We start from the raw sequence: 16808 nt of genomic DNA, 5'->3' as shown, positions 1-16808 counted from the left end.
AAAAGGGATGTTTCCCAGGGGGGTCTGGTCGCTTTGATACCCCGCCTGCACCTCATCCCAACTCATGAACAGCAGAATGGATTCCAAAATGGGACGCGTGTGTAAGCATTTATTTCGTATCCTTATGTTCTAGTACGAGGTGTAAGTACTAAGGGCTTACCTGAACATCTTTTAAGTTCCTTGAGCATGGGGTAGGATGTGTGTGAAAGTGGGTGGGTGCGTCCACGATGTGATTGTACTGTTTTGTATTGTTATGTAGGAAAAGTGTCATGTATGCATATTTTCAATAAAGTATTCAGGGTTTTGGAAAACAAAAAAAAAGGTTACCCTAATGCAGATTTGATGGGTTGGGGATTGCCCCACTGTTTTTGTTTTGTTTTGTTTGTTTCGACGTGTGGAAATTAGAAACTGTGGCATCAAGATCAAAATAAAATTTGTGTCACACTCGCACACCACAGAAAAAAAAGCTATTTCCAAGAAAAGCGCACACATCTCAAAAAGAAAAAAATATATGTAATATCTTATTATTATTATGTTGGGAGCAAATGTTACGTTGCACCTTTTATACAGTACTATAGTGGTGAGTGCATTTTTTCTTGTGAATAAACAAAATATGTGTTCAGGGCAGATGTCGGGTTAGGGGAAATTGTTTTTTTTTTTCTATTGGGTGCTTGAATAATGCAATTTTCTCTGAATAAAAATGTAGCTTTTTGTGGCAATGTATACATCAGCCCCAAAGCTTTTGTGGCGTTCAGTGGAAAATCTTCTGAGTACTTTTTTGAGTGAACATGGACGTTGTTTTATTGAGTGCTCGAATACTACCATTTTCCCTTAAGCAAAATACAAATTTTCGTTGCGTTGTACAAATCAGCCCCAAATTTCATATTTTTGTTGTCTAATACAAAACATACCCAGACGTTGGGTTCGGTGAACATCGGCACTGTGCTTTTTGAGTTTGGTAAAACGTTGATCGTTTTAAAAAAAGGGAGGAGCTTCTGCTTGTTCCGATGACGTCACTCTCCGGCCTCCCTCCCTCCGCTCTCCACCTCCACCCCCACCCTCACATCCCAGCGCCTCCAAGCTGAAAACAACGCACGGTCCTCGGTGTCACAGCTTTGGAGCACGGCGCGGAAGATATGGCGGCGGCTCCGTTAGCTCATTTCGACGAGGACTGGCAGGACTTCAATGAATTCAAGGAGTCTCCCGCTCAGCTGGACCAGCTCAACTCCAATGTGGCGGTCGCCGACGGCGGCGGCTCGGCGAGCACCGCGGCGGCGGCGGCGGTTGGTGGCCTGGAAGATCTGTCCGACCTGGACAACAGTTTCTCGGGGGAGATCTGCAGTTTCCAGTCCATGGAGGACCTCGTCCACGACTTCGACGAAAAGCTGACCGTGTGCTTCCGCAATTACAACACCACCACGGAGCACATAGCACCCATTAAGCCCATCACAGAGGAGAATTACCTGAAAGACGACGAGTGAGTGGCAGTTTTATGTCGTTTTTGACACATTTGAGTTTTTTTTTTTAAAGGACTTGTTAGCCTCGTTAGCTTCACCGGGGCTAGTGGGAGTAGCTTAGCTTCAATCAGGGTACTGCAAACACTGCCGCACTAGTCGTTAAGATAACATACAGCATTTGTTGTTTTAACCCACTTGGAAAATACATTAGTTTTTCTTTTTAAACTTGTAATAATTGCGCATTGTGAGTGTAGTCGGTGTGTCACAAATGCCACGTTACCCAGATAAGAAAAATAGCTTACCAGTAAAATCGCAAATAAATAAATACATTTATTTCGTTGCATGTACTTGTGACGTGCAATGACAATAAAGTTGATATCTAATCTAAAATGAATGGTTAAAGTACAGATTATGACAATAATAAATTGATTTACGTACATCTCGAAAAGGCAATTTCAGTGGTTAAAGTTGCAATTTCCCTGTTAAAAAAAAGTAAGTCTTTAAAACCGGTGAAAATATTCAAATTTCTATCTAACTTAATGCAAAGTCAAGATTTTAAGGTCTCACCTTTTTGTTAAACAAGAGCTTCAAACATTCGTAACTATTTTAAATGCAACACACAACCATATAAAAATAAATTTAAAAAAGTAAAAAATGTAACACAAGTTGTTAAGATACTCCGTAAAGAGTCATTTGTAATTGTTGAAATTCATGAAATTGAAAATTGATCAATTTACATTACATCTTATTCGACAGAATCACATATAAATATACAATTCAAATTATAATACTATTGATCTGAAAGGAAGGAGACCTTGCTTGCCTTCAATTCTTTTCACGGTCGCTTGTTGTCAACTGTAAATTGAAATGTTGCCCGTGGTAGATGAACTAGGAAAATGTGTTCTTCATCATCAATGTTGGTCGCGGATGCACACGCACCTACACTTTGTACTAAAGTAGAAGTAGTGACTTGTGTTAAAAAAAAAACCCACACACACACAACCTCATTTACTGGCAACCAGTCCAGTGTAATGGTGTTCCCCGCTTTTGCACCAACTCATCCCATTGCGGAACGTGCAGTGTAGAAGATGGATGGTTGAATGTGTGTTTTCACTTTCTTTTGTTGCTTCGTTGAAATGGCGTAATTGTGCATCGCGTGCCAACATGCAAATGAAGGTCATTCCTATCCCACGTCAGGCTCCGGCTCCTCACAGACACTCTTGTTGGCTTTTCTCTCCTTCAAACTGCTCTACTGTGACAATGGCAGATTTAATCGCAAATGTCGCAAGACGTCAGCCCCAAAAAAAAAAAAAAAAAGGGAAGTTGGCGTATTTTCTCGAATTGAAGCATGTAAACCAAATTTATATCCGAGTAGGACCATTTTATAGTTTGTTACTAATCTGCAATTACACATTAGGTATTTATATCATGTACTGGCGGTGCTCCACAAGGTTTTGTACGAGGTCCACAGAATTTTACGTTATTATAAATGTCACACTTTTTTTGTCTTTACAGTTAAAAGTTATTGGTGTTCCCGAAGGCTTGCTACTCAGTCCACTTTTTTTTTGGTCAAGTTAATATTTACTAGGATTATGACGCTAACGCTAACATGGGTTAACGATTCAACAGACTATGGCGCATTACGTATTTGTATGAAAAACATTTTCAGGCCATCAATACATATTTGATACGTTGTTTTTTTCTGATTTCTTTTTCCATGTGTTTGATATCACATTTCCTGTACCAGTTGTGGTGTTTAGCTTCTTGCACGTGCACATTTTTAGTTTCATTTTTCTTTGAAATAACTTTTAGAATAAAATGTCATATTTAGCTTTGCTTTCACGCCATATGTCGGAGTACATTATCCACCATGAATATTTTTAGCTCAGCTGCCGACTGCCGTTTCCCCCATTTTAAACAAGAATGGCAGATTTAGTACCCCGATTTGAGCCGACACACAATATATTTTTTTTTACAGGTACGGGTGTTTCAAATGTTAAATCCAAAAAGCAACTTTGCGTTGACTCATGGACTGAATAGCAATTAGAGATGGGGGGGGGGAAAGGGGGTGGAATAATTGGACAGCAGCCCCGAAGTAACCCACGGAGTCTTTTCCGCACGAATGCACTTTGGCAGGAGGGACGTGCTCGGCCGCTTAACGAGTTCACAGACAAGCTAAGACCAACCAACGAGGTTAATAAGGAAAATGTGTGGACAGAAGACAAGGAATAGCCGGATGAATATATTACAGGACCGAATACTGCCGCCTTGCAATGTAGAGCGTGCTAAATGTATTTCAATGTGATGACAGCGGAACTAATTGTGTGTATTTTGGCAAGCGGCCGTTGCTCAAGGCGCCGCAAAATAAGCCTTTGCCCTACATAGAACGCCGCCGCCACCCTCTTCGCTCCCCGTGCTGCGTACAACACCCCGGGGAAGAACATGGACGTTACGTAAACAAGCGCTGTGTTTTAGCGAGCGAGAAAATCAAACGACGAAGCGTGCACTCGCAGCATCCTCGCACGGATGTCAGAGCAATGACTTGCAGAACTTCACACAAATGAACCGGGATGAATTCATTTGAGTGTGTTGAGGTTGAAGTATAAAATGTTCTTAGAAGTTGAGGAAGTAAAAATGTTCTTGATTCTTGATCTATGGTGTATGGAAGAATGTGTTACATTTGGAAAAACATCCCGAATTGGTTTCAATAATAATTGTTTTAGAGCGCGTCGTTGTCTGCTGTGGGTGCACGCACGTCACGGGGAGAAAGATGGATGCCAGGGGAGGTGAAAAGAAGGGGATAAAATTGAGAGGGAAAAAAGCCCCTCTTGACAGCCTGCTTGTGGACCGTGTCTTTGTATTGTGCCCATTTTAGAGCGCACCATTGTACGCTGTGAGTGTGCGCACAACACAGGGAGGAAAGTGGAAGAGCAGGCAGGAAGGACATTTGTCTTGAAAGTCAGCGTGTCGACAGGTGCTTTGGGCTGCCGTGAACGATTTAGAGTGCCTCGTTGTCACAATGTGGAGAAGCCCCGTGACGAACCAGTGGGATGGATTGAAATGCTGCCCTAGTTTTGTGTGATTCTTAAGTGCAAATTGGATCTTTTCTTTCTCGGATTGTCTTTCTGCAAATGTTTTGCTTCCACCGCCATCTGCTCGGCCGCGATTTGTCGTCTGTCAAATGTGCCGCAGATTATTTAGAATGAGGTCGTTCTTAGTTTGAGACCACGTGCCATTTTCTTCTTTGCATACTTTTCATAACGCACTTGTGAACATTACATTACTTTTAAGATGCACTCTTTTGTGTGTGTGAATGTCTCTTGAAAATGTGAATTTTAGTATTTAGTAAAAAAAAAAATATATATATATATATATATATAAATATATATATATATAAATGTATTGTAGATTTGATTATTATTATTATTATTATTTTCAAAATAGCCTATTTTAATATATTCATCATTTCCTAATATTAACACAGTTAAACTATACATTACTATATTGTATATATCAGTTATTTTTATATTTTTAACTTCCTACCTTTTTAATCCGAAATTTAGTAAATTTTTGTAATTCTATGTTATGAGTATCTAATTCACCCGGAAATTGGGTACTTAAAAAAACAACAACATTGTTTTAGTTTTTTTAAATTCTAGTGTTGTTATATTGATTCTGAAATCATTTTTAATTATTATTTTTTTCATTTAAAAAACAATTCATTGTTTTAGTTTTTTTAAATTCTAGTATTGTTATATTGATTCTGAAATCATTTTTAATGATTTTTTTTTTTGTACTTTGTATTCCAAATGTTTGTCCAATTGTAAAAAATATTCACTGTTAAATTAGTGATGTATTCTTTCTTTTTTTTGGTACCATGTAATCACCATAATTTTCCCAATGTATTTATTTTTTAATGTAGCAACTATTTGGAGCTTTGCAACATAATCTGTCTGAAACTTCTTGTGCCTGATGAAGTCTGTTGAGGTGCTGGTGCAAATGACCGTGCGTGCGTGTTGCTTTTGTCTTTCCAGGGTTTGGAACACTCTGACGGACAACTACGGCAACGTGATGCCGGTGGACTGGAAGACGTCGTACACGCGTTCGCTCCACTTGCCCACCCTCAACCTCAACGAACGGCAGGTAGTGTGAGACGGATTCATTCAGTGCGTGCATTTTTCAAACAAGACTTGGCGAGAGGACTTTTGACTGGATTTCTGTGAGCGTTGTTGTTGTAAAGCGGTTGTTAATCCTGCATGGACAGAAGCTTGACAACCAGTCGTTGGATCTGTCGGACGACGAGGAGCTGCGGGAGCAGATGGACATGCACTCCATCATCGTCTCCTGCATCAACGACGAGCCGCTCTTCACCGCCGAGCAGGTCATATTTCAACCCGCCCAAAAATACACAGCGCTCAATAACAGGCAAATGTTTCAGTCTCGTGTTCAACATGGGCTGGGGGAGCCGTTTGGATTTATTTACAAAGCGAATTAAAAAAATATATTTTTTAAACAATCTATTTAAAAAAAAAAAAATGTTTTTTAAATTATCAATTTTTTGTATTTTTTCAGTGTTTCGAAATTTATTCAAAAGTTTTTTAAACATAATTTATTCTATAATTGATTTGTAATGTCAGTTTTAGCTCTTCTTCTTTAAATCTTATATTTATTTAGTGAATAAAATATTCAAAATTATAGTAAGATGTTTATGCAATCTACATTTGTATATATGTGTTTTTTTGGCCTTTTTTAACGTTAAATAATTGATAAATAATTAAATGTTTATTTATTTATTGTAAATTAGATTTTTCGTTTATTTACCTGAGATTGTTTAAAACATTTTTAAAAGCTGTTGTAAATTTGAGCACATTTTACAATTTTTTCAAAAATTTTGAATTGTTTTTTTTATTTATCTTTTGACTTTTTTTATTTTAACTTTTTTCATCACTTCAAAATTCTTAACTGTAGTAAAAACATTCATTCCAAATGTCATTTTTTGGTATATGTTGCATTTGAATTTTTTTAATTTTTTAATTTTTTTATTTACTCTAACATTACTCTAAAATAAATGTTAAACATTTGATCTAACATTTAGCATTTTTTAAATACTTAATCTTTAAATATGTATTAAAAATGTAAATACATTTTAAATATGAGTTTGTTTCCATTTATTTTATGTTTGTATATTAATTTTTTTCATTTCAAATGTAGTCAACATTTTTTGATGTTTAATTTATTTATTCCAAATTGAGGTCTCTTTCAGTCGCCAAAGCGTCAGCCTCATTTTTGAAGTGCGTGCAACCGAACGTGTTTTCCGTCGGCTTTTGGTCACCAGGTGATCGAGGAGATCGAAGAGATGATGCAAGAGTCTCCGGACCCGGACGACGACGAGAGCCCCTCCCAGTCCGACCTGTCCATGCTCTCGCAGGACCTTCACGGCCTGAAACGCTCCGTCTCGGACACCAGCTACGAGAACCGTAAGTTTCACGTGCGCTTTTATTATTATTATTTTTTTTTTAAGAAAGAAAAACTGAAAACCGGCACGTGCGCTGTCTTTCCGCTGGGCCGCATTTTTTCAAGTGCGGCCTAATGAGGTGTGAGGGGTCGCTACAAGACGCGTCCCCACGCACCCACATGTCTAACCTTCTTATGTAATGTGTTCTAAATACGAACAGACAGCACGTTATGTAATGTAAAACGTATACATTTGGTTGACGAAGCACACTTTCCACACTGATGCGCACTTGCACCCTCATCGGACGGCGAATCACGACCGACGACGCACTCGACGGGCAGCCATTTTGTGCCAATGTTGTTGATTTCCTCAATTGAACGTGTACACTGCCGTGAAAAAAACGATTTGCCCGCGTCCTGATTTCATATTACAACGACATTCTAAGAGCTGCGAGCCTCTCTGGAAACTCAACAAAAAGAAAAATACTGGGGGGGGGGAAATGGCATCCATGGGAGAGTTCCAAGACGAAAAAGTATTCTGTGGACGGACGAGACTAAAAGTTTGACTTTTGGGGAGGTGTTTGGCCTGTTACACCTTTGGTACAGTATTTAATAAATGCGTGAAAGTAAAACATGGAGACGGCAGTATGACGGTCTGGGGCTGCTCTGTTACTTCAGGACCTGGACGATTTTAAAACACACACAAAAAAAGGAATGTATGGGAGTGGCTAAAATTTTTGTTGTTGCATGTATCAAAAAAGTTTAGATTTTTCCCCTTATTAAATAAAACTGTATTTTATATTAACCTATGAGATCAAACTGGACGTGCTGATCTAAAATATGAGCAAAGTGTGATAAAAAAAAAAAAAATTCTCACAAGACTGTACTTCCATCCAAGTCCGCAAATGTGTGATAAGTCATTTGGGCCGCGTTGCACGCTCAGGTTTGCGTCAGCTGTCCATGTCGGAGCTGAGCGAGACGCTGGAGGAGGTGGAGGCGGCCATCCGCAGCTACAGCGAGGAGCTCATCCGGGCGCTGGCCCTGCGGGACGAGCTGGACTACGAGAAGGAGGTGACCCGCGTGCCCTGAACGCACACTACGCCCCGGCCGGCCGCAAAATGTCCTCTTGCAAGTCTGTATATTGCATTTTCCAAAACAGTGGTTCTTAACCTTGTTGGGGGTCCTACGCGCATTCACCGGACCGAAGGTGGAATTTCAGGGGCAGAGGCTAGAATGAAAACCGAAGAGGCCTCAGAATTGAACCCTGTGGAACACCATACGTTCGGTTACACATGCGAATTCATATTGTAGATATTCGTCCGTCCACTTACTTTTTTTTTCTCTCAAATCACATGACGTACCATCACAACAGCCACAAGTCGAACCTCTGAATGCACAATTTGATTGGATCGATTCCAGATTAAGAACCACTGTTCGGAAATGACTTCTGCTGTTGTTTAATCAGCAAATCACTCGGGGGGTGGATTTGTTTTTTGAAGTTTTTATTTAATTCTGAAATAATTTTCAGTTTTTTGTTCTAAATTAGATTTTCTATTTATTGTGAAATTTATTTATTTTTAATTTTTTTTTATTTTGGGATTCTGGAATTGACCATCCAATGTTCATTCAAAAATTTAGTACATTGTTTTTATTTATAGAGAATAAATATAAATGTATTTTTAAATGGTTTCAGTTTTTAGGTCTAAATTTGTCTTTCTATTTATTATGAAATTTACTAGTTATGCAAAATATATATATTTTTTTTTTTTAGGGGACTGGAATTGACCATCCAATGTTAATTCAAAATTGTAGTTCTTTGTTTTTATTGACTGGAAATGTAAATATATTTTGAAATGTAATCTTCATTTATTTATTTATTTATTTATTACTATTACTAATTATTATAATTATTTTTATTTATTTATTTTTATTTGGGGATTCTGGAATTGACCAATGTTCATTACAAAATGTAGTACATTGTTGCTATTTACTAGAAATGTAAATATATTTAGAAACGTATTCTTTAGCGAAGCCTTCACACGTAAAGCAAATTCCCATTTTTCTTAATCACGACTGCGGAGCGTCGGCATGCGTCCTAATACTTTTTTTGCGGCGGCGGCGCCAGGTGAAGAACAGCTTCATCTCGCTGCTCATCGACGTGCAGAACCGGCAGAAGGAGCACCGCGAGCTGCTGCGCAAGAAGAAGAAGATCCGCAGCAGCGCCGGCGCCACGGGACCCAACGGCCAGCGGGCGTCCGGCTCGCACGTCCCGGGCACGGTGAGTGGCCGCGGGCCGTAGCGTGTTGCGCGTGAGCCGGACTCGCGCGACCGTTCGCCGTCCGTCCTCATCTGTCTTTCCTCTTGCTTCCTCCCTCCGGCTGCTTGTAGCGCCTCACTCTGGAGGGACTCTCCAATGTCATACAAAATGGCCTCCGTCAAACTTTTGGTACCGCAGGAGGGGACAAACAGGTGCCCCCGCGTCTCTTTCTTCTTCTTCCTCCTCCTCCTGATCATTTTTTTTTTCCTCCCCGGCATGCTTTATTTTCCGCGGGCACAGCCGACCCCGCGCTGTCGTCGTTTCTTTCGCCAAAACTCTCGTTGTTTGTTTTTTTTGCTTTGCTGCTTCCAACTTTTTTTTGCGTCTGGAGCTTCGGCGGCGCCTCGTCCGTTTTCCGTGCATGTCGGCTGTTTCGGAGTCGTTGGCTTTTGTCGCGCGTTGAACCAACGTGTCGCTTCCTTTCTGCCGCAGTACCTGACCACGGTGATCCCTTATGAGAAGAAAATGGGCTCTCCTGCCGTGGAAGACCTCCAAATCCTGACAAAGAGTGAGTCCCGTCCAGTTGAACATCTTCATCTCGTTTCTTCGTTCTCGCGGGTTCCACGTTAACTCTTTGTGCGTTAGTTCTTCGCGCCATGAGGGACGACAGCGAGAAAGTTCCCGCCCTGCTCACAGATTACATCCTCAAAGGTACACACACGCGCACACACATGCACGCATCACCTGGTACGGTTTCTTCCTTTCTGGCTTTTTCACCCGCCAACCACAACATGAGCAATCAAAATCAAAAACTGCTCTTGTAAAGAGGTTTTGACAAATGTGCTGTATTGTGCACGTGCTCCAAACGTTGCGCGAGCGACTTCCTTTTTAAATGGCCCCTTTTAAATGGCTGGTGGACGTACAGTTCTACCCCAGTCCTTTAGGTGGCAGTGCTGCGCATTGTCAAAGTTGCCATGTTTACCGACTAAACTAAAATCTGGATACACATTTGTTACAAAAAATATATATCATTGATTATTAAACAGTATTTTAAGAAGTATAGCTTTATTTCAAATGGCTTTTGAGCATATTTTATTTATTTTAATGATTGAAACATTGAAACAGTCGTGCCTCACGCAGTGACAAATCTTGGGATATTGCGCCCCCTGCTGCAATTCGGTGGAAGTGCTTGATGGTGGTTTGTTGGCGCTCTTACCACAATTTGACTGTTGCCTTCCTTGTGTCTCGCCTGTGCCGCCGCTTTTTGCGCTTTGGCCAGCTCTGGTATGAGAGCGCAGGACGCCGAGGTTTGTAAAGGACGCTGACTCGTCACCTTCGACTTCACTCTTTTGGCTTTCTCTCTCTCTTTCGCACTTTCTCTCTCAGGGTAGAGCTGGGCGATCATAGCGCTAAAATAAAAGTTTTGTTTTGACTGCAAAAATACGAATTTAGAAAAATGACATGATTTGAAACAAGTTTTGAGTTTTTGTTTTTTTCTAATGCTTCAACAATTATAAAATAGACGAATCAGCCCAGCTCTACCTTCAAATTTGTCTGCTTAGTTGCATTTTTGTCCCCTTTCATTCCCGCCGGCGTCCATCCCGTACGTCCCCTTTAGCGGCTAGCAGGCAGTTAGCAGCCGATCACCGCTCCTCACTCTTGCGATCGTCGTCGTCGTCTTCTCACGTCACGCTTGTCACGTTTTTGTGGGACAAAGCCCCCCCCCCATCCCCCCCCCGAACTTATCGTCCCATCTCCTCTTGTGCTGTGTTTGCAGTTCTTTGTCCCACGTAAAAGTAAAACAGCCAATTGGCGCCCTCCCTGGAGTGACGTCGCAAAGAACCTTCTGGACCTTTTAAACAGACTTTTTTTTACCTTGACATGTTTTTACCTGGACATGGAGTTGGACAATCCCGATTTCTCCGTGGACTCTTAACCAGTATTACTCACAAAATCCCAGATTGACTCCTTGTTCATATTCCTCAATGTTCTTCAGCAAAAGGAAATCTGGGCCAACTTTTTATTATTTTTGTTCCGTCCGAAGAAGGGAAAGGCCCCCGCCGGCAGAGACTTCAGGTGGCAGCAAACTTTGACCTCAGCATCCGTCGAACTCTGCTAGCCGCCGGCTGAATGTTGAGAGAAAATATTTTTTTGTATATAAATGCACGGGAAAAAAGGAAAGCCAGACGAACACGTTGATTAGTGACCTCACACCTCCCGCACTACTTACGCTAGCTAGCAAGCAAACTTTTGGTAGTACGAGGTAGCACTTGTCGTCGTAGTTATCTGCTCATGTCGCGTTTCTGTTGATTAGCGCTAGATAGCTTTTAGCTAGTCAGCATGCTAATATGTGATCTTTGTATGCTACCTTAACCAATGACAAGCTAAGTTTTCTTTTTCTTTCTCTGCAATTTTTCGCACATTGCATTGATCGCCGCCTACTGGCAGCTTCTTGTTTGTTTGTTTTTTAAGCAACAGTCACAGCAGTTGAACATATTTATGTGGCGTGAAATTAATTCATTTGCACAACGGCTAAGATGACTTGGTCAAGCAGTACAGATGGTATGTATTCTTCAAACGTTTTTTTATTTGATTGTCTTGTATTGTTGGCCTATATATCGTCGTTGCTATGTGAAAAACAATTATGTACATTTTTTCCCAATTGTTTTCATTTTTGGGATGTCTGCATTCAGTTTCATCCCAAAAACATAAAAAAATGTAAAACATTACAAAATGGACTTAAGTGTTTTTCACATAGCAGCGACGATATGTTTTTCACACTCTAATTGTGACTTCAGACTATAGCAAAGCCTGTAGATGGAAAAAATGGCGTTCCACAAGGCTTTATACGAAGTCCACAGATTTTTACACAATACTTGACATAAATGTCAGAATCAGTTGAGAGTCAACAGATTTTTACATTTCCAGGCTCCTCCTAGTGGTACGCAAAAGAATCACTGCCCAAGTCAAGTTGTGTTTATTCTTTTATGAACTTACTACTTGAAGAGCTAATTTTTTTTTATTTATTTTTTTTAGATTGTTCTTGTGTATTGGGCTGGGTTTAAAAAAAAATTGAATAATCGATTTTCTTTTCGAGTGTGATATCGATTCATAAAACCATGAATCGATTATTTTAATTTTTTTCCCCCTATAAATTAACAAGAACATTTTATTTTAAAGACCTTTTGCGGGGGTATATTACTATTTTCTTGAAATTTACTGTTCACATGAATTTAAAAGTATTTTCATACATTTATGAAAGACCTGATTTATTGCACTTTATGACAATTTAATGTTTGTAGAGGCTTTTTTAAATTTATTTTTATCATGTCCCTGATATTTAAGAAGAATTGATATAGCACTTTGTGAGAACGCTTGAGAAGCACTGGTCTGTCTCATCACTAACCCGCAACAATTCAGTAGCGAAGTCATATTTACAATTTTGTATGACAAACACAAAAATCTCTGAACTCAGTAGTGAGCCTTGTGGACCACCACCAGTTTTCTTGCAACTTGGAACGTGCCGTAATCTATCAGTCTTACGCTGTTCGTGACTGCCAAACGATGTCATAATTTGAGGGCCCCTTATAATCTTTTTGGGGATTTTGAACGCGCAAATCTCGATGGCAATTTTTTTACAAAAGTGGAGATACGGAAATGGGAGTGCGCTACTATCGGGTCCAGTCGCGCGCTCAGGTACGACCGTCAGCATCTTCAGTCGTTTTGTGCTTGTTCATTAAATGTTTACTGTGGCTTGAGGGCGTCCATGTAGTCAACTTTTTCTGGGGGGGAAAACAAACGTTTAGTGTGCGCTTTTAAAGGTAACAGTAATTCAAAGGACAAAGTGTTAGAATGATTTTGTGTGTAAACTGTGACGTGCCGCCTGCACTTTACTGCCGCACATACAATTCCTCCTTGTGTGTGTATTTTCATTCGAGAAGATTTTTGGACTGTTAAAAGTCTTATTTGCCGGCTTATACGTGAAATGCAAATCAGGTCCATTTTGATAATGAAACTATTTTGATGTCATCTGATAAGAAGAAATGAATTTAGTTTTCTAATGAAACAATAAATCCTCAATTTTAAATACAATTTTAGAGATTTATATTTTATATGCAAGACGAACAAAATTCACACACAAAAAAATGGACTGCCTTTGTAAAAAAAAAAAAAAAAAAACTTTGTACATTCAATTGACTGCTTTTTAATGCATCGGATTCCAGCCCGTTTTGGGGTGTTTGTTTACTCATGTGGTACTGAAGTTTGTTAATTTATTGTGTTACTGATTTTTTGTTTTTGTTTTTTGGGGTGACCATTCTCGTGACTGTAATGGTTCAAGTGTTTTGTGTCAGCATTGCACCTCATTTCAAATAAATGATTATGTGAACAACTTTATACACTTTTTATCGACCCCCTCATTGACTCACATTGTTGCGGTTTTAAATGCAAATTAAATGTATTTATATTTGTATTTATTTGTGCGTTCGAACGATTGGACTGCTTGCAAATAAGACATGAAAGACATTTTCTATGCACAACCCTTTTTTTATTTTAAACCTATTCTCCATTATTCACTGAAAAACATGTTTCAATCCTCATCGAATGTAAAAATGATGCTTGGACGGCACCGATGAACTATTGTTAGTTCTCGTACAAAATGGCCGCTCTGCTGCCATCTTGTGTTACTGACGGTGACATGATCCACTTGACTCTTGCAATTGATCACAAGTTGGTGTCCGTGAACATGGTGTGCTCCTTCCTGGTCGTGCTGAAGCCTTTGACGCTGTCCACGAACTCTTCGTCGTCCATAAACTGTTGACGCAAGAGAGCGATTAAAAAAACGGAAAAGACATCGGGTATTACAAGGACCAAATGCTTTCCATGCTCACCATCCCGCTGTCATGTCCCCACGCCTCCGCCAACGACTTCCGGTCCATCACCTGGCTGACGCTGCGCCTCAATGAAGTCTCATCTCTTACGTCACCCCGAGCACCTGCGTCTTCACATTTGGCCTCCAGCGCCTCCTTGCGGCCAGCAGGAAGATGTCAACACGTTACCGTGGCGACACAGGTACGCGGGGGGGGGAAATGGGACGTTACCTTTTTTTTCCCCCCTCATATAACTTTATTGAACAATTTCAAAATAAGACGTTACCTCGGTCTTGATGGTGAAGGACTTGAGCGTCACGCTGCTGACCACACCCGCCGTGTCGAACTGAAATGTCACAAAATGGCGGCCATGATAGGTAATTGCTGCGGAATGTGTGACTATTTGGTGGAGCGTCTCACCAAAACAGAATTGCTGGCTGGATAAACGGCCATGGGGCTTCGCTTCTGCGTGGCCACCAGAGGGGGCCTCTCTCTGCTCAAGGGGGCCTTCTTCAGCACCTGCAACGCAGGGTTTTCATTGGCTGTTGTCATGTCGTGAGCCCCGGACCATAACTGCCAAAATGTAAAATAAATACATGAATACAAGTGAAAATAAAAACCATAATAACAATTCTTATATATGTATTAGTTTTTATTTTCCTATTTATTCATTTATTTTTAATAAAATGCCTCGTGGTCCGTGGAAGTAGTCACCTGACCTTGTGCAGGGCCACGCCCAGCGCAACGGCCATCAGCAGCAGGGCGATGGCCGCCATCACCACCATGAACCACAACTCCTGGAAAACCGGGCGTCCGTCCGCCTGGCCCGACTCCACACGCTCGCCTCCCATTGGGCCCTCTGGAGGGGCGGGGCTTCCTAAATATGAGAAATGCCATTTGTGGTCACAGGAAAAAACAACAACTGAGAACACGATGCTCATATGGTGTCAAAAGATGTTTGTCCCCATACAGTATGGAATAGAATAAGAATTTTCCCATACTTTCACCACATTTTTTGGTCGGTTTGAGCAACAAAACTTGTGACCTAGAAAACAATTTGATAATAATCCGCCTCATCAAAATGTTTTTGTCCCGATGACGTTTTTCTGATGCACTGGCAATTGATGAAGCTGAACTTTTTTGTCTGTGAGCAACTCACCGGCGTCGCGGTCCGTCTTGGGGTTTTTGTCGAAGGTCCCGCGAGACGCATCAGAAGGCCGAAGACCAGCTTGGCCTCGGGGACGTTGCCTGCTGCCGCATCGAGATGTCACGTGTGGCGTCAAAATCTCAAAACTCCTATTCGTGTGTGTGTGTGGTTCGACATCCCATCAGCCTTTGCTTAGCGTCTCTATAGCAACCATCAGGTGTCAGCTTACCTGAAGAGGCGTCCTGTCACCAACACCACCCTCGGGTCCCTTGGAACCTGCTCATTCACAAAGTTGTGTGTGCGTGTGTTTGTGTGTGTATACAAAATACTTTCTTAGATATTAAAGTGTTACTTGATCACCAAAAGAAAAAAAGTGTTGAGAATATAAAAAAAAAAAAAAATAGCACAACAATGTTTACATACAAAACCTAATTAATAATACAGCAAAAATGATTGTCATTAATAATCTTTCAGATTTCTAAAATCCGTGATGAAATATTTCCAATGTTTGCTTTGTGAACACTTGTTTTGGCATAAACACAATGTGACCACAAGATGTCGCTAAAAAGCTGCAACAAAAGTCTCACTCATGTCAAGTACAGCACAAGCAAATACACCGAAATTGCCTTCATTTCAAATACCTACTTTGAAGCCCCAACCCTAAATTTGAAACCATTCATTTTTAATCCTAACCCTAATTTGAAACCGTAACCAGAGTTTAAACCTTGGTTTTGTGCAAATAATAAATATTTAATCTATCCAGATGTGGTGTGCTTTGTATTGAGCAACACTTTTCCCAACGCATGTCATTCCAATGACCGCTCATCAGCAAGTTCTGGAGAAGCCTGATAACGATCCTCACCTGCTTTGGATTATGGAGACGTGGACAACAGGCTGGATAAAGTGCCCCGAGGACCAGGATTGAGAAACACTGCTCTCGGCCATTGGGTTCAAAAGTTGTAAGGGTAAGTCCTGCACAGAAAATTTTGTGGGCTAACCCTAACCCTAACCCTAACCCTAACCCTAACCCTAACCCTAACCCTAACCCTAACCCTAACCTTAACCCTAACCCTAACCCTAACCCTAACCCTAACCCTAACCCTAACCCTAACCCTAACCCTAACCCTTTTTAACACTTTTTAATGCTTTTTAACGCTTTTTAACCCTTTTAACCCTTTCTAACCCTTTTTAACCCTTTTTAACCCTTTTTAACGCTTTTTAACCCTAATCCTCTTTAACCCTTTTTAACCCTTTTTAACCCTAACCCTAACTAACCCTAACCCTAACCCCTAACCCTAAACCCTTTTTAACGCTTTTTAACCCTTTTTAACCCTTTTTTTAACCCTTTTTAACCCTTTTTATTCATTTTTAACCCTAACCCTAACTAACCCTAACCCTAAACTCTAACTCTAACTCTAACTCTAACCCTAACCCTAAACCTAAACCCTAAACCCCACGCCCAACCCCTAACCCTTAACCCCAAACCCTTAACCCCAAACCCTAACCCCTAACTCTAACTCTAACCCTAAACCTAAACCTAAACCCCACGCCCAACCCCTAACCCCTAACCCCTAACCCCTAACCCCCTAACCCCTAAACCCCTAACCCCAAACCCTAACCCCTAA

The 16808-nt window shown here is 40.7% G+C and overlaps 2 protein-coding genes across 2 annotated transcripts; one reads left to right on the top strand and one right to left on the bottom strand.

Annotated features, from left to right (window-relative positions):
- The first annotated feature begins 1049 nt into the window (after positions 1-1049).
- On the top strand, positions 1050-13563 carry fez2b (fasciculation and elongation protein zeta 2b). The gene is given in 11 exon segments (XM_086061221.1): positions 1050-1477; positions 5492-5600; positions 5722-5838; positions 6793-6934; positions 7855-7982; positions 9037-9189; positions 9300-9380; positions 9661-9736; positions 9814-9854; positions 9856-9879; positions 10946-13563. Coding segments are annotated over 11 exon segments (1371 nt in total). The 5' UTR covers positions 1050-1136; the 3' UTR covers positions 11105-13563.
- A 146-nt stretch (positions 13564-13709) lies between these two features.
- LOC147158847 (usherin) lies at positions 13710-15451 on the bottom strand. Its single transcript, XM_086061222.1, has 7 exons — positions 15413-15451; positions 15196-15332; positions 14756-14913; positions 14457-14609; positions 14323-14382; positions 14058-14192; positions 13710-13980 (listed from the first exon to the last, which is right to left on the bottom strand). The coding sequence occupies exons 3-7, from the start codon at positions 14885-14887 to the stop codon at positions 13891-13893; spliced, it is 570 nt and encodes a 189-aa protein (XP_085917348.1). The 5' UTR covers positions 14888-14913; positions 15196-15332; positions 15413-15451; the 3' UTR covers positions 13710-13890.
- Between the last annotated feature and the right edge of the window lie 1357 nt (positions 15452-16808).

Source organism: Leptonotus elevatus, chromosome 18 (genome assembly GCF_054856555.1).
Source record: "Leptonotus elevatus isolate MCC_2025b chromosome 18, RoL_Lele_1.0, whole genome shotgun sequence".
Classification (NCBI taxonomy): Eukaryota; Metazoa; Chordata; class Actinopteri; order Syngnathiformes; family Syngnathidae; genus Leptonotus; species Leptonotus elevatus.
This window is presented reverse-complemented; position numbering and strand designations above follow the sequence as displayed.

What these genes read in the sequence shown, in the direction of transcription:
- LOC147158847 (XM_086061222.1), bottom strand. Translation starts at nt 14,887, where the DNA reads ATGGGAGGCGAGCGTGTGGAGTCGGGCCAGGCGGACGGACGCCCGGTT. An exon ending in CAGCCAGCAATTCTGTTTTG is followed by an intron (nt 14,383 to 14,456) that starts GTGAGACGCTCC and finishes GTGACATTTCAG; the next exon opens with TTCGACACGGCGGGTGTGGT. An exon ending in GGGGACATGACAGCGGGATG is followed by an intron (nt 13,981 to 14,057) that starts GTGAGCATGGAA and finishes TTGCGTCAACAG; the next exon opens with TTTATGGACGACGAAGAGTT.